This window comes from Ochotona princeps, chromosome 30 (genome assembly GCF_030435755.1).
Source record: "Ochotona princeps isolate mOchPri1 chromosome 30, mOchPri1.hap1, whole genome shotgun sequence".
NCBI classification, from domain to species: domain Eukaryota; kingdom Metazoa; phylum Chordata; class Mammalia; order Lagomorpha; family Ochotonidae; genus Ochotona; species Ochotona princeps.
The window spans coordinates 19,175,810-19,192,154 of NC_080861.1; the positions used below are offsets into that span (position 1 = coordinate 19,175,810).

The 16,345-nt window shown below is 53.4% G+C and overlaps 1 protein-coding gene across 1 annotated transcript in view; it reads left to right on the forward strand.

Annotated features, from left to right (window-relative positions):
• The first annotated feature begins 950 nt into the window (after positions 1-950).
• The window catches only part of ITGA9 (integrin subunit alpha 9), a 238,213-nt gene continuing 222,818 nt past the window's right edge, over positions 951-16,345 (forward strand). The window contains exon 1 of the mRNA XM_058657132.1: positions 951-1,418. Coding sequence (XP_058513115.1) covers positions 1,234-1,418 — 185 coding nt within the window. The 5' untranslated portion in view covers positions 951-1,233. The remainder of the gene's footprint in view (positions 1,419-16,345) is intronic.

Consider the following 16,345-nt stretch of genomic DNA (forward strand, 5'->3'; position numbering starts at 1 on the left):
TCGACCAGGGCCGTGGCAGCTCAGGAAAGGGGTGAACCGAGGGAGGCAGAATGGGAGAGATCTCGCCCTGAGGCTGGAAGATGAGAGTGGATGGGATTCCGCAGATCAGAGAAGGGGCAGGTGTTTGTGAAAGACAGAAAGGCCACGAAGAAGGGCCAGGTAGTGTTGGCAAACCATCTGTAGGCTCTTTGTGGCCAACCGCGCTGTAGGGTTTGGGGAAGGGAGGAGATGGCTGGAAGTGCAGATGGGGCCTCCCGGGCCTCCGCTTGCAGCCTGCCAAGGAGCCGAGGTTCCAACCCAAAGATCTACTTTGCAATACTAGCAATCTTTTGGTTTCTAAAAAAGGTTTAACTGTTTGGAAGGTAATGTAACAAAGAGGGGGGAGAGAGAAGAGAGAGATCTTTGTTCTGCTTATTCCCTCCCAGGATGCTCACAGAGCCAGGCCTGGGCCAGCCTGAAACCAGGAGCTTCTTCCGGGTCTCCCATGTGGGTGCTGGGGCCCAAGCACCTGGGGCCATCTTTCCCTGCTTCCCCAGTTGCACCTAAAGGAAGCTGGATGGGAGGACTGCGTTTCTGGCAAGGGCCCAGGTGAGTGTAAGACCACACCCCGGGAAGCCCTTGAATTAGTCCCAGGAGTAGTACTATCTATCACCAGCAAGAGTACTTGCCGCGGTGTGCGGAATGTCACCCCATCCCGCACCCAGGTCGGGGCCTCTGAAGCCCTGAGGTGCTGAGGGCGGGAGGAGGGGACTAGGTCATTGCTGCCATCCTAAGTTCCCAGGGGACTAGGTCACTCCTGCCATCCAAGCTCCATCCCCGTCCCCATAGCGCCCCTGCGGGTCCAGTCCTGCATCCGGGCGCTGCGCCGGGGGCGCGCGGCCGTCCGTAGGGGGCGCTGCCGCACCGTCCAGCCGGGGCCAGCCGGGCCGCCCACCCGGCGGGCGCGCCTCTCTCCTCAGTCCAGCGCCGCCCGGCCCGGGACCGCTCTGGCTCCGAGCCGCGCAGACTGCTCCGTGGGTCCCGGGACGCCGCCCGTGCTGCGAGCTTCCCGGGCGCTGAGCGCTCAGGCTCCCCGGTGCCGTCCGGTCCTCGGTGCCGGCCCGGCGCCCGCAGCGCGCCCACACACCCGAGCAGTGAGCTCCCTCCCGGGGAGCCTCCGGCCGTCGGCGGCCCGCGCGCGCTCGGCGCCCTGCTCGCGGGGCAGAAGGGGAGGCGGCGGCGGCTCGGCCGGGGATGGGCGGCCCGGCGGCGCGGAGGGGCGCCGGGGGGTTCCCCGCGCTGCTGCTGGCGCTGCTGGCCGCGGGCAGCCCCGCGGACGCCTACAACCTGGACCCGCAGCGTCCCGTGCACTTCCAGGGCCCCGCCGGCTCGTTCTTCGGTTACGCGGTGCTGGAACACTTCCACGACAACACGCGCTGGTGAGTGTCCCCCCGCGCCCCAGCGCGCTGCCGCCGTCGCCTTTCCGGCCTCTTCCGCGCCGCCGTCCCGAGGGGGCGATTTAAATGTCTTGGCGGCGCGCGGCTCGGCCGCCGGTCCCCGGGCCCCGCTGACGCCCCGCCGGCTTCGGCGGAGTCGGACACTTCCCCGGCGTCCAGCCCCGGAGGGAGGTCCTGGGGCGGTATCCTGGCTCGTCGGGCGGGACTCGGCTTCGCAGTGGTCGGCAGAGTTCCCCAGTCCCCCCGCTGGCCCCTCCTGCCTTCTTGGGGCGCGCCAGGGCTGGCCGGGTGAGCGGCCACAGCCTGCCCCGCGGCTCACCCCTGCCTGCTTGAGGGAAGCTGGGGTCGGAGAGCGCAGCTCCAGGGCTGGATGTGAAGGCTCCCCACAGGGTCTGCCTTGCTAGGGGAGTCCAGAAACCCTGGGATGCCTGGAAGGACCGCCAAGCCTCTGGGGCTCCGTTGTCTTCATCTCACCTTGGCCATCAGATCTGCACGCCCCAGGTGCCAGAAATTTAGAGGGAGCTGTTTCTGCAAAGGTCAGGGAGTCTGTTTGCCCCCCAAGAGACTTGAGGAGGGACGGACTCCCATACCCAACCTCAATCTATAGAGAAAGACATGGTCCATCAGAGAGAAGTTAGGATGTGGGTGTTCTCCCACATTCAGGGTCATGTCCCTGTCAGCCCCTGGTGACACTGAGCTGGAGGCTGTGGCATGATCATCATTGGGGTGCCAGGCTGGGAGATGGGGACCTGTGGTGCCCTGGTTTTCCTGGAGAGTCCTTGGCTGTGGATGGAACAGAGGCGGATGGAAAGGAGAGGTTTGTGCATCTCAGCATTCCAGGAGGTGGGAGTGTTAGCGATCCTGCTGCTTAGGATAAAGCTGCTTCTAAGAAGAGTACTGGGTTGTTGAGTCCTTGTGCAAAATCCTGTCTGTTCCTGAAGTTGCTGAGTTTAAGACCAGACCACCTCTTCCTGCCCTCGCCACTCTCTGCCCTCCCTCCATGAAACAAAAGCAGTGGGACTCCTGTCCTGGGTTCCCCCAGACTGTACTATGCTGGGCTCCTAGGCCGGGGGAACTTGGCACCCAGCATGGGCAAAGGGAGCTGCTGCAGAGAGGCAGGTCCCAGGCACCCATAGCCTCGGGTGGAGTTTTTTGGTGGCTAGAGGGAAAGCATCCATGCCTCGCCTGGTGGGTTTGGGTGGATGACGGGTCAGAGTGCCCCCCACCCCTCAGCTGGGAGTGAGGCTGACCAAGACAGGTGTTCTGCCTGCTTTGTTTTGATAAGTGGATGAGGAAGAGTTGTGTGCTGTGGATAGATTGGCCAAGGACAGGCAAAGGCAGACCACCTTCGGCTTGGCCCCCAGGGTCGTGAGGCACGCGTGGGGGCAATGGGCAAGTTGAGCTGGTCCTGGCAGTCGCTGCCTGAGTGTTTCCAGGGTGTGAGATGCTGGTCCCAAAGTGTCCCCTCTCGTTCTGCTCCGGAGGCTGCTGCGCGTGTCTCCCTGCAGTCCTCCAGCACTTGATAAGCCCGGATGCTTTTTCCGTGTGCAGATCTCTACCAAGACCTTGGCTCTTGCTGTTGTGTTGGTTTTCTTAAACTAGTTGCCCTGCATGGGTAAGCTTCAGACCATGTGGTCCTTCGTTCAGCACTGGAGTTGCTTAATTGTCTCAAAGACGGGTGCCTTTTCTCCCTTGTTAAAAACAAAGATTTATTTATTTGAAAGGCAGATTTGGAGATAATGTATCTTCCATTCACTGGGTCACTCCCCAAATGGCCACAGTGCTGGTGTTGGGGCTGATCGAAAGCCAGGAGCCTGGAGCCTTTTCCTGGTGTCTCAAGTGGGTGCAGGGTCCCAAGGGCTTGGACCATCTTCTGCTGTCTTCCCATTTACCTTAGCAGGGACCTTCAGCAGAAATGGAACAGCCGGAACTTAAACTGGTGCCCTCGTGGGATGCTGGTATCACAGAGGTACTAGCATGCCACAGTACTGGCCCCAGTTGTTGGCTTCTTCCTAGTTAGTCTCCGAGCCCAAAATCTTTGAAAGATTTGTCTATTTTTACTTGAGAGATAAATTTACAGAGATCAAGAAAGACAGAGAAGATCTTCCATTTACAGGTTCGCTCTTCAAATGACCACATGACCAGAGCTGAGCTAGTCTGAAGCTAGGTGCTGGGACCTTCCTCTGGATCTCCCATCTGAGTGCAGGGTGCCAAGAACTTGGGCCACTCCTCTGCTGCTTTCTCAGACCATAAGCAGAGAGCTGGATCAGAATTGAACTAGCAGGGACACAAACCGTTGCCCACATAGGATACCAGCAGCACAGGGTAGAGGATTAGCGTGTTGAGCCGTGGTGCCAGCCCCTGAGCATGGTCTTCCAGCTTCACTTGAGATTCACGCAGGTTTTCCGCACTTACTGATGATGATAAGGAACAGCATGGGTAAACATCCTCACAGCTAAGTCCTAGCGGACATCCTTGATTATTTCCTTAAAATAAATCTGAGTTTAGAGTTGCTGGGTCAGAGAGGATGGAGGTGAAAGACGTGCCCTGTTGGATTCGGCGAGTGCCAGCATTCGTCTCTCTAGCCGTGGGACTTGGCAGGAGTGTAGTGAAGGGTTGCCGTAACACAACGGAAGAACGTGGGCATTTCCACGGGGGTCACCCTAGCGGGTGGAAGTCTGAGTGGGCAAGGGAAGGGCAGTGGAACAGACCGCAAAAGGGACTGGGGTGTGGTGACGTTTTGAGAAGCTAATCAGGCCGATTGTTAAGCTTTGCATCTTTTTAAAATTGTTTACTCATTACATTTACCAGGAGGAGAGAGAGAGCGTGTAAGCAATTTATTTATTTATTTTGCAAATGCCACGACAGCTGGGGCTGGAGGCATCAGGGACCCATCCATGGGAGCTGTCCCCTGCTACCTCCCCCAAGCTGGAACTTCAGCTCCAACCCAGATTCTCTGCTGTGGAAGGTGGGCGTTTCTTAGGGGTGTCTCAACCACAGAACCCAACAGCAGCGCTTGTGTCCTTCTTGGAGGAATTCTTATAGCTTCTTCACGTGATCATTTGTGACTGGAGACATCTGCTTCCTGCTGCCCACCTGTTTTCCAGGTGATGAAGGGATGTGCAGGGAGGGGGGAGCCCAGATGCCAGGTGGCAGAGCTGTGGGTCCTGTGTGTGTCCACCTGCGTGCTGTGGACAGGCTCAATGCAGCAGAGCGTCCGGGGGGGACTCTGTCTCCGGTAATGTTTGTGTCAGTTTGTTTGCAAACACGCAAGTGACTCAGTTTCCTTTTGTATTTTTTTTTCTAATGACACCCAGAGGGTGTCTGTGTGCCCAGAGCTGGCTTCCTCTCCTGTGCCTCCCACCCCTGAATCCTTGGCATCATTTGAACAGCAACAGGAGTGCCAGGGACCGTGGACAAAGCCCATTTCTGTGCTCTTCTCTAAGACATGGACCAGTTGCTCAGCTTCAGGCCCCTGACTGTAGCATCCTGTGTTAGAAATAAGTGCAGCCAGCTTGCATTCCCCCCCCTTCTGCTTCCCTCCTCACAACCCCAGTCCCGCAGCCCACACCCCTGGTGTTCGGGAGTCCCACAGCGGCGGGGTGCACTGGCTTCCTCTCTGGCGCCATGTTTCCTGCCCCTTCTCCGGGGATGCGGCAGGATGCTGGTCCCTGAGCTCTCGGAAATGGAAAGATGCTCTTGGCCGTTTACTTTGTTGAGATTGTCAGAGCATCCTTCAGTGAGGCATAGGAGGCAATTGACGATTCAGAGCCAAGGAAACCAGGGCATTAAGGCTGAGGATGAAAAAGAACCAGGCAGACAGTGCTGGAGAGCTGCTCAAGGTCTTTGCCACCAAGCCAGATGTGTTGCTGTCTCAATGAAAATGCTGAACAAGTGGAGACTTCAGTCCCCCGAGTCCCCCTGGCCAGCGCTCAGCAGCTGCGTGTGGCAGTAGCTGTTGGATCAAGCTATACAGAGAGAGCTGTTGGAATATCCATCAGGAAACAGGAGTGCTTTGGTCTGATGAGAATGCCTGGACCACCCAAGGGGCTGCTTTCTCTTTTGCCCACAAGACCCTAGAGGGTTCCCATCTGTGTGCTGAGCTGAGGGGCAGGGATGCGGGAAGGTGATGTGTCTCCTCATCTGATGGCGGTGTGAGTCTGATGTCTCAGGACAGGTGTAAGACTTGGGCTGCCATCTGGAAGGCTTGTCCCCACGTGGGCAGGGGTGGAGGAGAGATTCCTGGCAAGGGAAAAAGGTACATTAAGGGGGCTTGCTGCCCTCCTCCCACCCCCCAGCCCTGCCAGGAAAGCCTCCAGGGAAGGTGGTGGCCGTCCTGCCTCCTTGTCATGGCTGTGGTGGGGAGTTTGGTGCCAGGTTGTAGGGAAGGCAGTGGGGGCAGCTCTGCTTTCGTGCCTGGATTTTGGATATGGGATTGGCAGAGCTTGCTCCCTGTGCATTCCGCATATCCCACACAGCCTACTTTCTCGGGTTGTTTGGGTGGGGGTAGTACATACTTGAGTTCCAGGCCTAAGGGAACCCAGAAGCGTTTTCTTGGGACTTGGGGGCATGGGGGCGGCTTCTGGTGTGGTGCTGTTTTCTGAGCTGGTGCTGAACTCTGGGGAGAACCTTCCAGGGCCAGAAGATAGACGCTCGTGAGCCTTGAGTGTGAGAGTGTGAAGGGCCAGCCCTTGGCCAGCTCTACTCCCTGGTGACAAGCTGCTGTACAGGAAGCTGTGTCCTTCTGATAACTTGTGTCCTGATTTGTCCCAGCAGAACGTGTCTTAAATTTAATAAAAGCAATCCCTGTGTTCTCAGAAAGCATTTACTTTCAAGGGATGTGGGTGTAACTGTTCACAATCAACATTAATTGCACGTGATGGAATCTGTTTGGTGTGTACCAGGGGCCAGATGCTTTCACAGGGGGTGATGTTCTTTAGTTGGAGCTTGATGACAACCTGGGTGTGTGGTTTCCAGATGGCTGGTGTGGAAACCGAGGTGTACACGTGTTCAAGCTCATTGCAGCCTGAGAGACTAGGACACACTTCTTGGTACTTGCTGAGACAGACCGGGAGCAGTTACAAGTGGTTGAAGTCTGTAACAGCAATAGGGGAAGAAGCAGGGTTGAATGGGAGAGTGTGGCTTTAGCTCCGCCCGCAGCAGCAGCGAGCGGAACCTGAAGGGGCCAGTCACCTGACTGCCTCTGCACAGCCTACTGGGAGGTAGGTGATGTCTTGCAGGTGTGATGGAGGCCGGCTGTGCCTTTGCTCCTGGCTCCTTGTGGGGCATTGGCCTTGCAGGTGGAACTGGGTCAGAAACAGCCCTGCTGATGTCTCTTGCTGGTGGGAGAATAACGATAGGGGAAGGAGCTTGCCTGAGGTGGAGTCCCCAGTTCTCTGATACCGCGGACCCTCATAGCTGAGTGAATTCGGTGGCTGACCGATACAGAGTAAGATGTTTTGTCGTGACCTTCCTTTTTGCCAGAGGGGGCCATGGACAGCGAAAGTAAATCCAAGATTGGGGAAAATCCAGGGGCCTGAAACCATCTGTCTCCATGGTCCCTGATACCTGCTTGTTAGGACTGTAGGCAGAACTTCTGCAGAATTTGTGGGGGTGATGGTGGCACAGCCGTGTGTGTGTGCGCGCTGGACACCTGCTGTCTGCTGTGTGCTCTTCTGTATGCTGTGCCCACATTGGCTCATTGACCAGGGCATCACAGTCCTTTCCAGCTGGAAAGGACAGGGGCTTTGGGGGGGGGCTTACACTGGGCAGAACTGGATTTCTCATGGTTCTGCACTCCAAGATGAAGGTGACTTCTGTGTGCTGTACACACCTGCATTTTGGCATGCAGGCGACACAACCTCTCTCCACTCTCCCATGAGGTACGTGGGCATTCTCTTTTTCCCCCAAGGGCACCTGTCCCATGCATGAGGCCTTCACAGGACCATCTCATTGCCCCCCCCCACAAAAGCCTGGTCTCCAGATCCTGTCACCTAAGAGTGGAGATGCAAATGTTTCATCTATGACTATTGGCAGAGACAAGCTGGGGTCCAGAGGTGCCATGGTCACATGGCTGTTGAGCAGTGGAGTGGGGCCCACATCTTTTTCTACCCAGCTCGACTGCCTGTCAGCAAGGTTGAACTTGTGCCCAGGCTTTGTTCTGTGAGGTTCTGCCCTGCCTGAATTTGCTGGACATGTTGCAGAATCCCAGTCATGGTGATTCCCCTCAGCTCCCTTGGGGAGACTTACCTGTGACCCACTTGCTACATTTTGGGGTTCTGTCTGCCGGAAATGTATGGTCATGGAGTGAAGGGGGACTCTATCATGATGCGTGGGATGGTGGAACAGTCTGCACTCATACCAAGTCCATCTGGCGTTATGGCAGAAGTGTTCATGGGAAGGTAGAACATTCTGGAATATCCCACGTGTCTACCCCACCTCCACGGGCTGCCTGCGTTACCATCCCCATTCCTCTTCTCCAATTTGCAGTGACAACTCCTAGCTTTCATCATTCACTTAGGAGAGCAGCCGAGGAAGGTAGCCAGGCTGGCCAGGGTCTGGGCTCCACTCAGAATCACACTGCCTGCACCAGTTGCCAGTAGGATATGAGAGGATGATTTTTATCCCCAAGCACAGGAATATAAATAAAAGCTTAAGACACCTGCATCCCAAGTCAAGGGTTTGATTCCTGGTGCTGGCTCCTGTCCATGCAGACCCGGGGAGGTCATGGTGAGGGCTCAGAGAGCTGATTCTCACTGTCCACAGTGGGAGTCCTGGATGGAATTCCTGGCTCCCAGCTTCTGCCTCCCTCTACCTTGTGCCATTGTGGGCATTTGGGGAGTGAACCAGCTGATGGGAGTTCTGTCTCTCTTTGCCTCTCAAATAAATAAATAAATGCTTACTTATTTGAAAAAGTTAGAAGGCGAAACATAGATCTTCCATTCATTGATTTACTCCCCAAATGGCTGCAGTAGCCAGAGCTGAGCTGACCTGAAGCTAGGAGCCAGAAGCTTCTTCTGGGTCTCCCAAGTGGGTGCAGGACCCCACACACTGGGACATCTTATAGTGATTTCCCAGGCACATTAGCAGGAAGCTGGATCAGAAGTGGAGCATCCAGGACTCCAGCTGGGATGCCAGGGTGTGCTAGCCCCATTTTTTAAAGGCATGAAACCAGGCTTTTCCCAGTTCATCCACAGCATGTCTCTCTCTCCAACCTCTTCCTAGCTGTGTAGTGTTGAAGTGTGACTAATACAAGCCCGAGGAAACTTAATGTGCCGGGCTTAAGAAGATAGAGCTGCGGATAGGGTCTTGGCAGCTCTTTTGCAGCAGACTGGGTGTGGGAGAATGCCTGGCTCCCTAGCCATGACCAGATCTTTGATTTCTGTGCCTAAGGGGAGGCTGCCAAGAAGGACAAGTCCCAGGGGCAAAAGGGGTGGCTCCAACACCAGCCCTGCCCTCGGACTGCTTAGCTGGTGCCCTCATGAGAGTTCTGTTATCTAAGCAGGTTGCTTCCTGCATTTGATCCTTAGTTTTCCCTTCTGTCTATTGACAACAGGACTCCCTTTGGGGGCAGGCAGTGTGATGGTTCTGCCAAGCCTAGCACAAGGCACAGGGAGCCTTGACGAGATAAGAGCGCTTGCTTCTGTTGTTGCCTTGGCTTCATTCCTTTTCATCCTTTAAAAAGATTAATGTATTATTTGAAAGGCAGAGTTACCAAATAAGAGAAAGAGACATGGAGAGATCTTCCATTCATTTACAATTCATTCCCTGAATAGCCAAGCAGAGAACCAGGAGCCTGGAACTCCAGCCAGGGCTTCCACATTGGTGCAGGGACCCAAGCACTTAGTCCATCCTTCTATGTTTTCCCAGGAGTTTTAGCATGGAGTTGGATCAGAAGTGGAGCAGCCAGGACTCTAGAGGGTACCCATATGGGATGCTGTAATGGCAGAGAGAGAGATAAAGAGAGAAGGGAGGAAGGGAGAGAGGGAGGAAGGGTGGGAAGGACAGATTTTCCATTCACTGGGGCTGGGCCAGGGTGAAATTGGATGCCTGGGATGCCATCCTAGTCTCCTACATGGGTGAAAGGGACCCAAGCACTCAGCTCTCATCTGTTGTCTCCCAGGTGCATTAGCAGGGAGCTGACTTAGTTGTAACAATTTTTGAACTAGGTACTCCAGGATGGGGTGCAGGTGGCTTACTCACCACTGCTTACTGCTTTGGTCTAATTTTTGATGCTGATGGTCTTTTAAAATTCGGATTGATACACCCAAAAGTTTTCTTGTTGTACATTTCTCGAATTTATTCATTCATTCATTCATCACATTTGGAGTACCAGTACTCAACACAGGAACCAGTGAGATGTTCTACACTTTTCAGGGGCCAGTGCTCCGGCGCAGTGGACAGAGCCACTGCCTGCAGTGCTGGCATTCTGTATAGGCACCATTTTGAGTCCTGATACTCTACTTTTGATCAAGTTCTCTGCTAACATGCTTGGGGAAACAGTGGAAGGTAGTTCAAATCCTTGGGACTCTGCACCCACATGAGATACCTATAAGAAACTCCTAACTCCTGAATTCAGATTGGCTCAGCACTGGCTGTTGCAGCCATTTTGGGAGTGAGCCAGAAAATGGAAGATCTTTCTCTCCCTTGTCTCTGTGTTACTATTCTTGCGCCTCAAAGAAAGTTTTTTTTTCCTTTGAAGAAACACTTTCCATCATTTGGTCATACTCTACGACTCTATGTAGGTCTGCATTTTCATGCATCTGTTGACACTCTGCCTGTTTCCTAAAAGGAGCTGGATAGCTCCTTTTCTTGGCAACCTGCTGGATTAGAAAGCCCATGGTCTTACAGGTATCCTTCTCCTCTCTTCTCTTGCAGAGCCAGGGAGCAGGTGAGAGACCACCCTGTTGTGGGGAGTCCTAGGTTCTAGACAAATGGTCTCCAGTTTGAGAGTGCAGAACTCACTGGCTTGCCCCATTTTTTCTCGAAGAGAACCATCACCAGCGGCCAACAAGAAGACAACAAGATTTCCAGTTGGACCTTCGTGAGGTCCGTGGCTAGGGTTTCATTGCTCACGCGGTGCTCCCAGTTCTCGTGGCTCCTTCAGCAATTGCCTCCACTCAGAATGTCTGTGAAGGCCCCTGCTGCAGGCCCAGGGCAGCTGCTGGAGGCTCCTTCACTTCCTGACAACCCCATCGTGGTTCATCGCCTGTGCTTCTGCTCTTGCCTGGTGTACATGGAGCCCACCTGCTGCATTCTCTTGACTTTGGCTTCTGCTGGGGATGGCACCTCTGCCATGCCTTTGTGGACTCAACCCAAGGGAATCCCAGGGGGTGAACTGGTGATTGTGGCCAGCCTTTTAGAAATACTTTCTGTGTGCTGAGGGTACTGTGCTCACAGCAACTGTGATGCAGTCGGGGTTGCTATTGAGAGACAGGGAGAAGCCACGGTTGACCAGCAGGGAAATGGCAGAACTAGAATTCGAACCCACATGGGCCTGATTTCAGGCTGAGCTGGCTGTTCCAGGGTCAGACTTGCTGCCAACCCTACCTTTGTCCCCTGTCCAGCATGTCACACATTCCTTTTTGCTGCTCTTGGCCTTGTAGACGAAAGACTGAAATGCAGACATCCTGGCCCCATTGCCGTTCTGCCATGTCCTTTTGTGCTTTAACCCTGCCCTGGAGTTACCATGCATTTGTTATTCTGTTTGTTTTAGAGATGAGGAAGAGGAAGGCCTAAGAGGCTGGGAGACTCATCTGAGGTCCTACAGCTGGAGTGGAGCCACCCTGCATAGGAGCATGACTCCCAGCACGCTCTTCAGGGATGTGTCTAACAGCCTCAAAACAGGGCCCTAAGTACAAGTTGGTGAACCTGGTTCATGATGAGATTCCTTTGAGGGATGGAAAGGAGATGAGGTAGCCAGAGAAGCCCTGGCCATTGTTCTCTGCTGCAGGATGGGTGATTGCTCTGGTTTCAGGAGCCAAGTGGTGGGTGATGGCCCAGTTCCTTTCAGAAGAGGCACGCCCTCTTTTGGTGACTTGGTGTATAGGATCCATCTGGTGTTGGATCTGTTACCATAAGGTCTCTACGAAGCAGCCCTAAAGTTTGTTGCTTCAACCAACCCCCATTTGTCAGTGTGCGATCCTGTGGTTGGCAGTTTAAGGTAGGCTCAATCAAGTGGTTCTTTTGTATCCAACTGGGCCTCACCATGTGGTCAACTTCTGGGTTGGCTGGTGGGTGTAGGCTGGCTCATCCCAGCTCACCTGGGCTGTGCCCATGGTGGCTGGGGAGGGTATCAAAAGGACAGTCAGGAGCAGTTGTAATCTCTTGAAGCCTTGGAAGCCAAACTCTTTTCTTTCCCATTCAATTGGTTAAAGTTACAGAGCCAGCACACACCAAGAGGAGCGGCCGGAAACCTGCACCTCTTGATAGGAGCTGGAGAGGGAGGGCAGGGATACACACAGGGTTGAGGTGGTGGCCACTTTTGTAATCTACTGTTGGATGGGACAGCATCCTGGTCACCCCTGGATTTTGGAGAACATATGAAGAACCTTATCCGAGGTCACAGAGTTTGTGACAGAGGTGGAGTTTGAACCCTTTGTTACTGCCCATGTTTCTTATGTTTCATTACCTAGGATCCTGCATTGCAGGTGTAACTGTGACTTGAAACCCCTTAGGAAAGATCCACTGCTTAAATACCTAATGTAAGAATAAGAGTTTTTAAGCTGTTCGGGGTCTCCAGCTCCATGGGGTAAATGTTCGTCCCTCTGGGAGTGAAGGGCTTGGTGTGGCTAGGGTGGCCCTCCTGTGTGCGAGTCTTGGCTGGTTTCTACCAAATGGGGAAGCAAGTCCCGGGGTTTCCCCACGGTGGACACACAGGGGTTGACGTCACCGTGGGTAACCAAGATGTGAGTGCCTGGGGGCAGCCCTGGCTTTGGAGGAAATGCACAAAGCAAACCTCAGGGGTTTCAAGGTTGTCATCCCCTGTTGCTGTCCTCGGTTGGGCTGTAATTTTGCCCTGTGGAATGGCTGTGGTGGCATTTGTGGGGGAAGGAGGGAGCCGTTTAAGATGCTGTCAGTCCCCACTCTTCCCCACCAAGGCAGCTGTGGTTCAGCGCTGCTTTGCTACCTGTTCTGCTGGGACTTGACCCACAGATTGTCCTCAGGTTGGGAGAGAGATTTAGCACCAGGAAGGCAGCAAGGGTGGGCATCAGAACAGAGCCCTTGTGGCGAGCCTGAGTTTGGATGTGGTGGTGGTAGTGGTGGGGTGCATGCCTTGGGACACAGACACCCTGAATTCCACCCCAGCTCTGTCACAGTCCAGCAGTGAACTCAACCCCTGATTGTAGAATACACAAAGGGGCTGCCTGTTAGGGTTGCCTGATGCAAGGAATCAAACTCTTGGGGGTGTGACTTCCCTGGCAGATGCACGGATGGGCCCACATGCCCCAGGCCAGCTATGTCCATGTTTTGGAAAAGCAGGCAGGTGATTGAAACTGACACCTTGGATCACTTGAGCTCCGAGGAGGGGCAAAAAGGCTTCCTTTATATCCAAGACCTCAGTCTGTGCTTGGGTGAGGGGCAGCTTCCAAGTCAGGATTCCACAGAACTGCAGTTGGGATTCCTCAGGCAAGGTCGCAGGTGTGAGCCACTGGCACTGGGACAGACAGTGGGCTCTGGGATCCTCTGGATTTCCTCTCTTTTCTGGCTTTAGAGGTGCATTGACCAAGGGCACTACTACAGGGCATGGCTCAGCTGAGGCTTTTAAGATGAACTGTGGGCTGGGACAAGTCCCATAACCACTTCTGCCCACCTGCTCCCCTAAGTGGGGATAATATTGGTCGTCTTTGATAGGATTGCTGAGGAAACTAAATTAGATTCTGCCCATAATGAACCTAGCCTGATACCTGCATGCTTCATGTGCCTGCTGGTGGCCTGATGAGAAGTCCAGAATCCTGAGTTAATCAACAGAAGTGATACAGCGTCCTTCACTGGGGATGGATTGGAGGAGTCAAGCATTTCAAGGGCAGTCTGTTCAGCATAGCTCCAAATGAATAGATTCTTGCTGTCAGGGCAAGTAGTTGTGTGATAGTACTAGAACATGGTAAAAAGCAATCTGACCAGTTTTGTAGCTCAGCCCCACATGGGCGAAATCTGGGCTTCCAAATGTGGCTATCTCTCCTCCCTGGGGTATTGTTGTGCCACCATGCTTTTGGGTAGAGCAGCCAAAGGCCAGCAGACCACCCCCTGTGGGAGAGTGGGGCCATGTGGTCTGTTGGGAAGTCTGTTACTGAGATTGCCAAGGGGTTGTGGGTGCCAGCCCTGCGTCTGCTTGGCAGCGGTGCAGCTGTGCCCACCATGGTGAGGCTGAGGGTTTGAGCTACCCAGCAGGAATCTGCAAAGAACTGCCCTGGACATTATGGGGGAGCTGCAGGGCAGCCTCTGTGTGTGTGTGTGTGTGTGTGTATGTGTGTATGTGTGTCCTCTAATGGGGGCGTGGCTCCTGTCATACTCCAGAAGAGTATCCTACCAAGACATCTTAGTGTCATTGCAATTGAGTGCCACATAGTCTTCGCCAAGCATAGGTGCTGGTCTCTGCTTGGTCCTGGGCAGGGCCCCCTTCCTGCATCACAACATGGGGAGGGTTTCACATGCAAGACGGAGCCAACCGCTAGCTCAGGTTTCTCCAGCATGGAGGCTCCAGCCTTGTGAATTCATCATTTTCTGATAAGCTCCCAAAGGCCCCACGTGCAAATCTCATTAACATGGGAGTTTGGGGAATAATGTTTCAGCACGTGGATTCTTGAGGTCACATAATTAGATTGTAGCAGTGCCCCCAAGGATGCTCTGGGAAGGGGTCCTCACAGAAGGCCTGACTTTCCTGGATGCTTTGTTTCCACAGAGGGTTTGAGAAGTTGAGCTCAGGGACAGTGGGGGGATTTCTTACAAAGATTTCTTTATTTGAAAGAATTGGGGAGAGAGAGAAAGAGAGAGAGAAGAGGAGAGACAGGAGAGATCTATCTTCTAGTTTACTCTATTGGCCAAGGCTGGGCCAGGCAAAAGCCAGGAGCTTCCTCCAGGTCACCCACATGAGGACAGGGGCCCGAGCACTGAGGCCATCCTTAGCTGCCATGCTAGGCACCCGAACAGGGGAGCTGGATTGAAAGTATCGTGGAAAAGGTGTCCTGTTCTAGGACCCATGGGAAATGGTCTGTTCTTGCAATGTATTACATTCCCTTATGGAGTGAATTCCATCTCCCATCTAGGCTGCTTGGGACGGGGAGCAGCCCGTGTGCTCATTGGGCAGTGGTTTGGAATTTTTCTCTTGGAACCTCCATGTGGATTTTGTTTAAAGTCTCCTTGTACCAGACCTTTCCACTTGGCTCCTGTCTCAGCACAGACCCTGCCTGATTAGTGTTGCTGTGTGTTCTCTGCTGTAGATCTTTGCTTGATGGCTTTCCAGAAACGGTGTAGGGCTGGAGAGTTCTTGAAGCATCTGGAAGGGACCCTGCTGCCATCACCTCCCCCCTCATCCCCTGTACTCCGCATCCCTTCGGGCCCAAAGCCTTCTTGGCATGTCTGGCTCTTGCCCTGTGGCCAGGGAAGGCACCTGCTCGGGGTGGGGCAGATACATGAGGCAGAGCTTCATCCTTGTCCCAAGACCAGCTCTAGCTCCATTTCTGCGTGGGGATGGATGTTGCTTGTGCTGTGGTGCTGCTGTGAATTTCCTGTTTTCTCATAAATGCACACATTGCGCGTGTCGTCTGGTGGGGTGTGATGATTAGAAGGGAAGTGGGAAGCAGAAGATACTTGGTGCCTCCAAATTTCCTCTTGAGATTGATTTATTCGGAAGGCATAGTGACACAGGGATTGATTCCATTCTCTGACTGACTTCCTAAATCATCCCAGCAGCCAGGTTTGGGCTAGGTGGAGGTCAGGAGCCAGAGACTCCATCTGGGTCTCTCATGCATGTCATGTGTCGGTCAGCTGCCATTTTTCCAGGCCAGGCGCAATAGCAGGAAGATGGATTGGAAATAGAGCAGCTGTGACAAATACTGGTACCACAATATAGAATGTGAGTGGCTGCTCAACCCACAACACTAGCCCCTAGATTTCCTGTGTGCATGGAAGTGAAGCACATATCCAGCGAAGTGCTCTTATCAGGTGGTTCAGTGGATTAGCGCAGATTCGGAGAAGCACCGCTCAGGTTGAAAGATGGCCCCTCCTTAGCCCTCTGAGGCTGGTTCTCCCTTGTTACGCTTCCTGCTCTTCCCAGCCGTACTTATGGTACAGGCCATTAACACCTGTTACTTTAGATGAATGGACCAGATAGCATAGTTTTCTCTTTGTGAGGTCTGTCTGTGTGATTAAAGGCGACTGGTGTTCACCGTATAGAGTTCTGCTGTGTTACTCTAAGGTTATATTAGGTTATTATAGGATTCTGTGTTGTTACTCTAGAGGTTTGTTATGTTGCTATAGAGTTCTGTTGTGTTACTAAAGGATTCTGTTGTATTATTATAGGGTTCTATAGGGTTTCTGCAAAGATTTACTTTGTTGCTATAGAATTCTGTTGTTGTTACCATAGGGTTCCATTGGGCTATTCTAGGGTTCTGAAGTGTTACTGTAGAAATTTGTTATTTGCTGTGGAGTTCTAGTGTGCTTACTGTGGAGTTCTATTGTATCGCTATATCCCACTTATCTACTCTACCACTGATAGGCCTTGGGGTTTCTTTTTGTTTTTGGCTTTTAATTGATTCAGCTGTGAGCAGTTGTGTATATTTCCTGGTAAATATCTGTGTGTTTCTGGTGGCTGTATTCCTAGAAATGGAATTACTGGGCCATGGGTAGGTAGGTATGTATGTGTGTAGCTTTATTAGAAAGCACTGCACAGCTTTCCAAAGTGGTTTTGA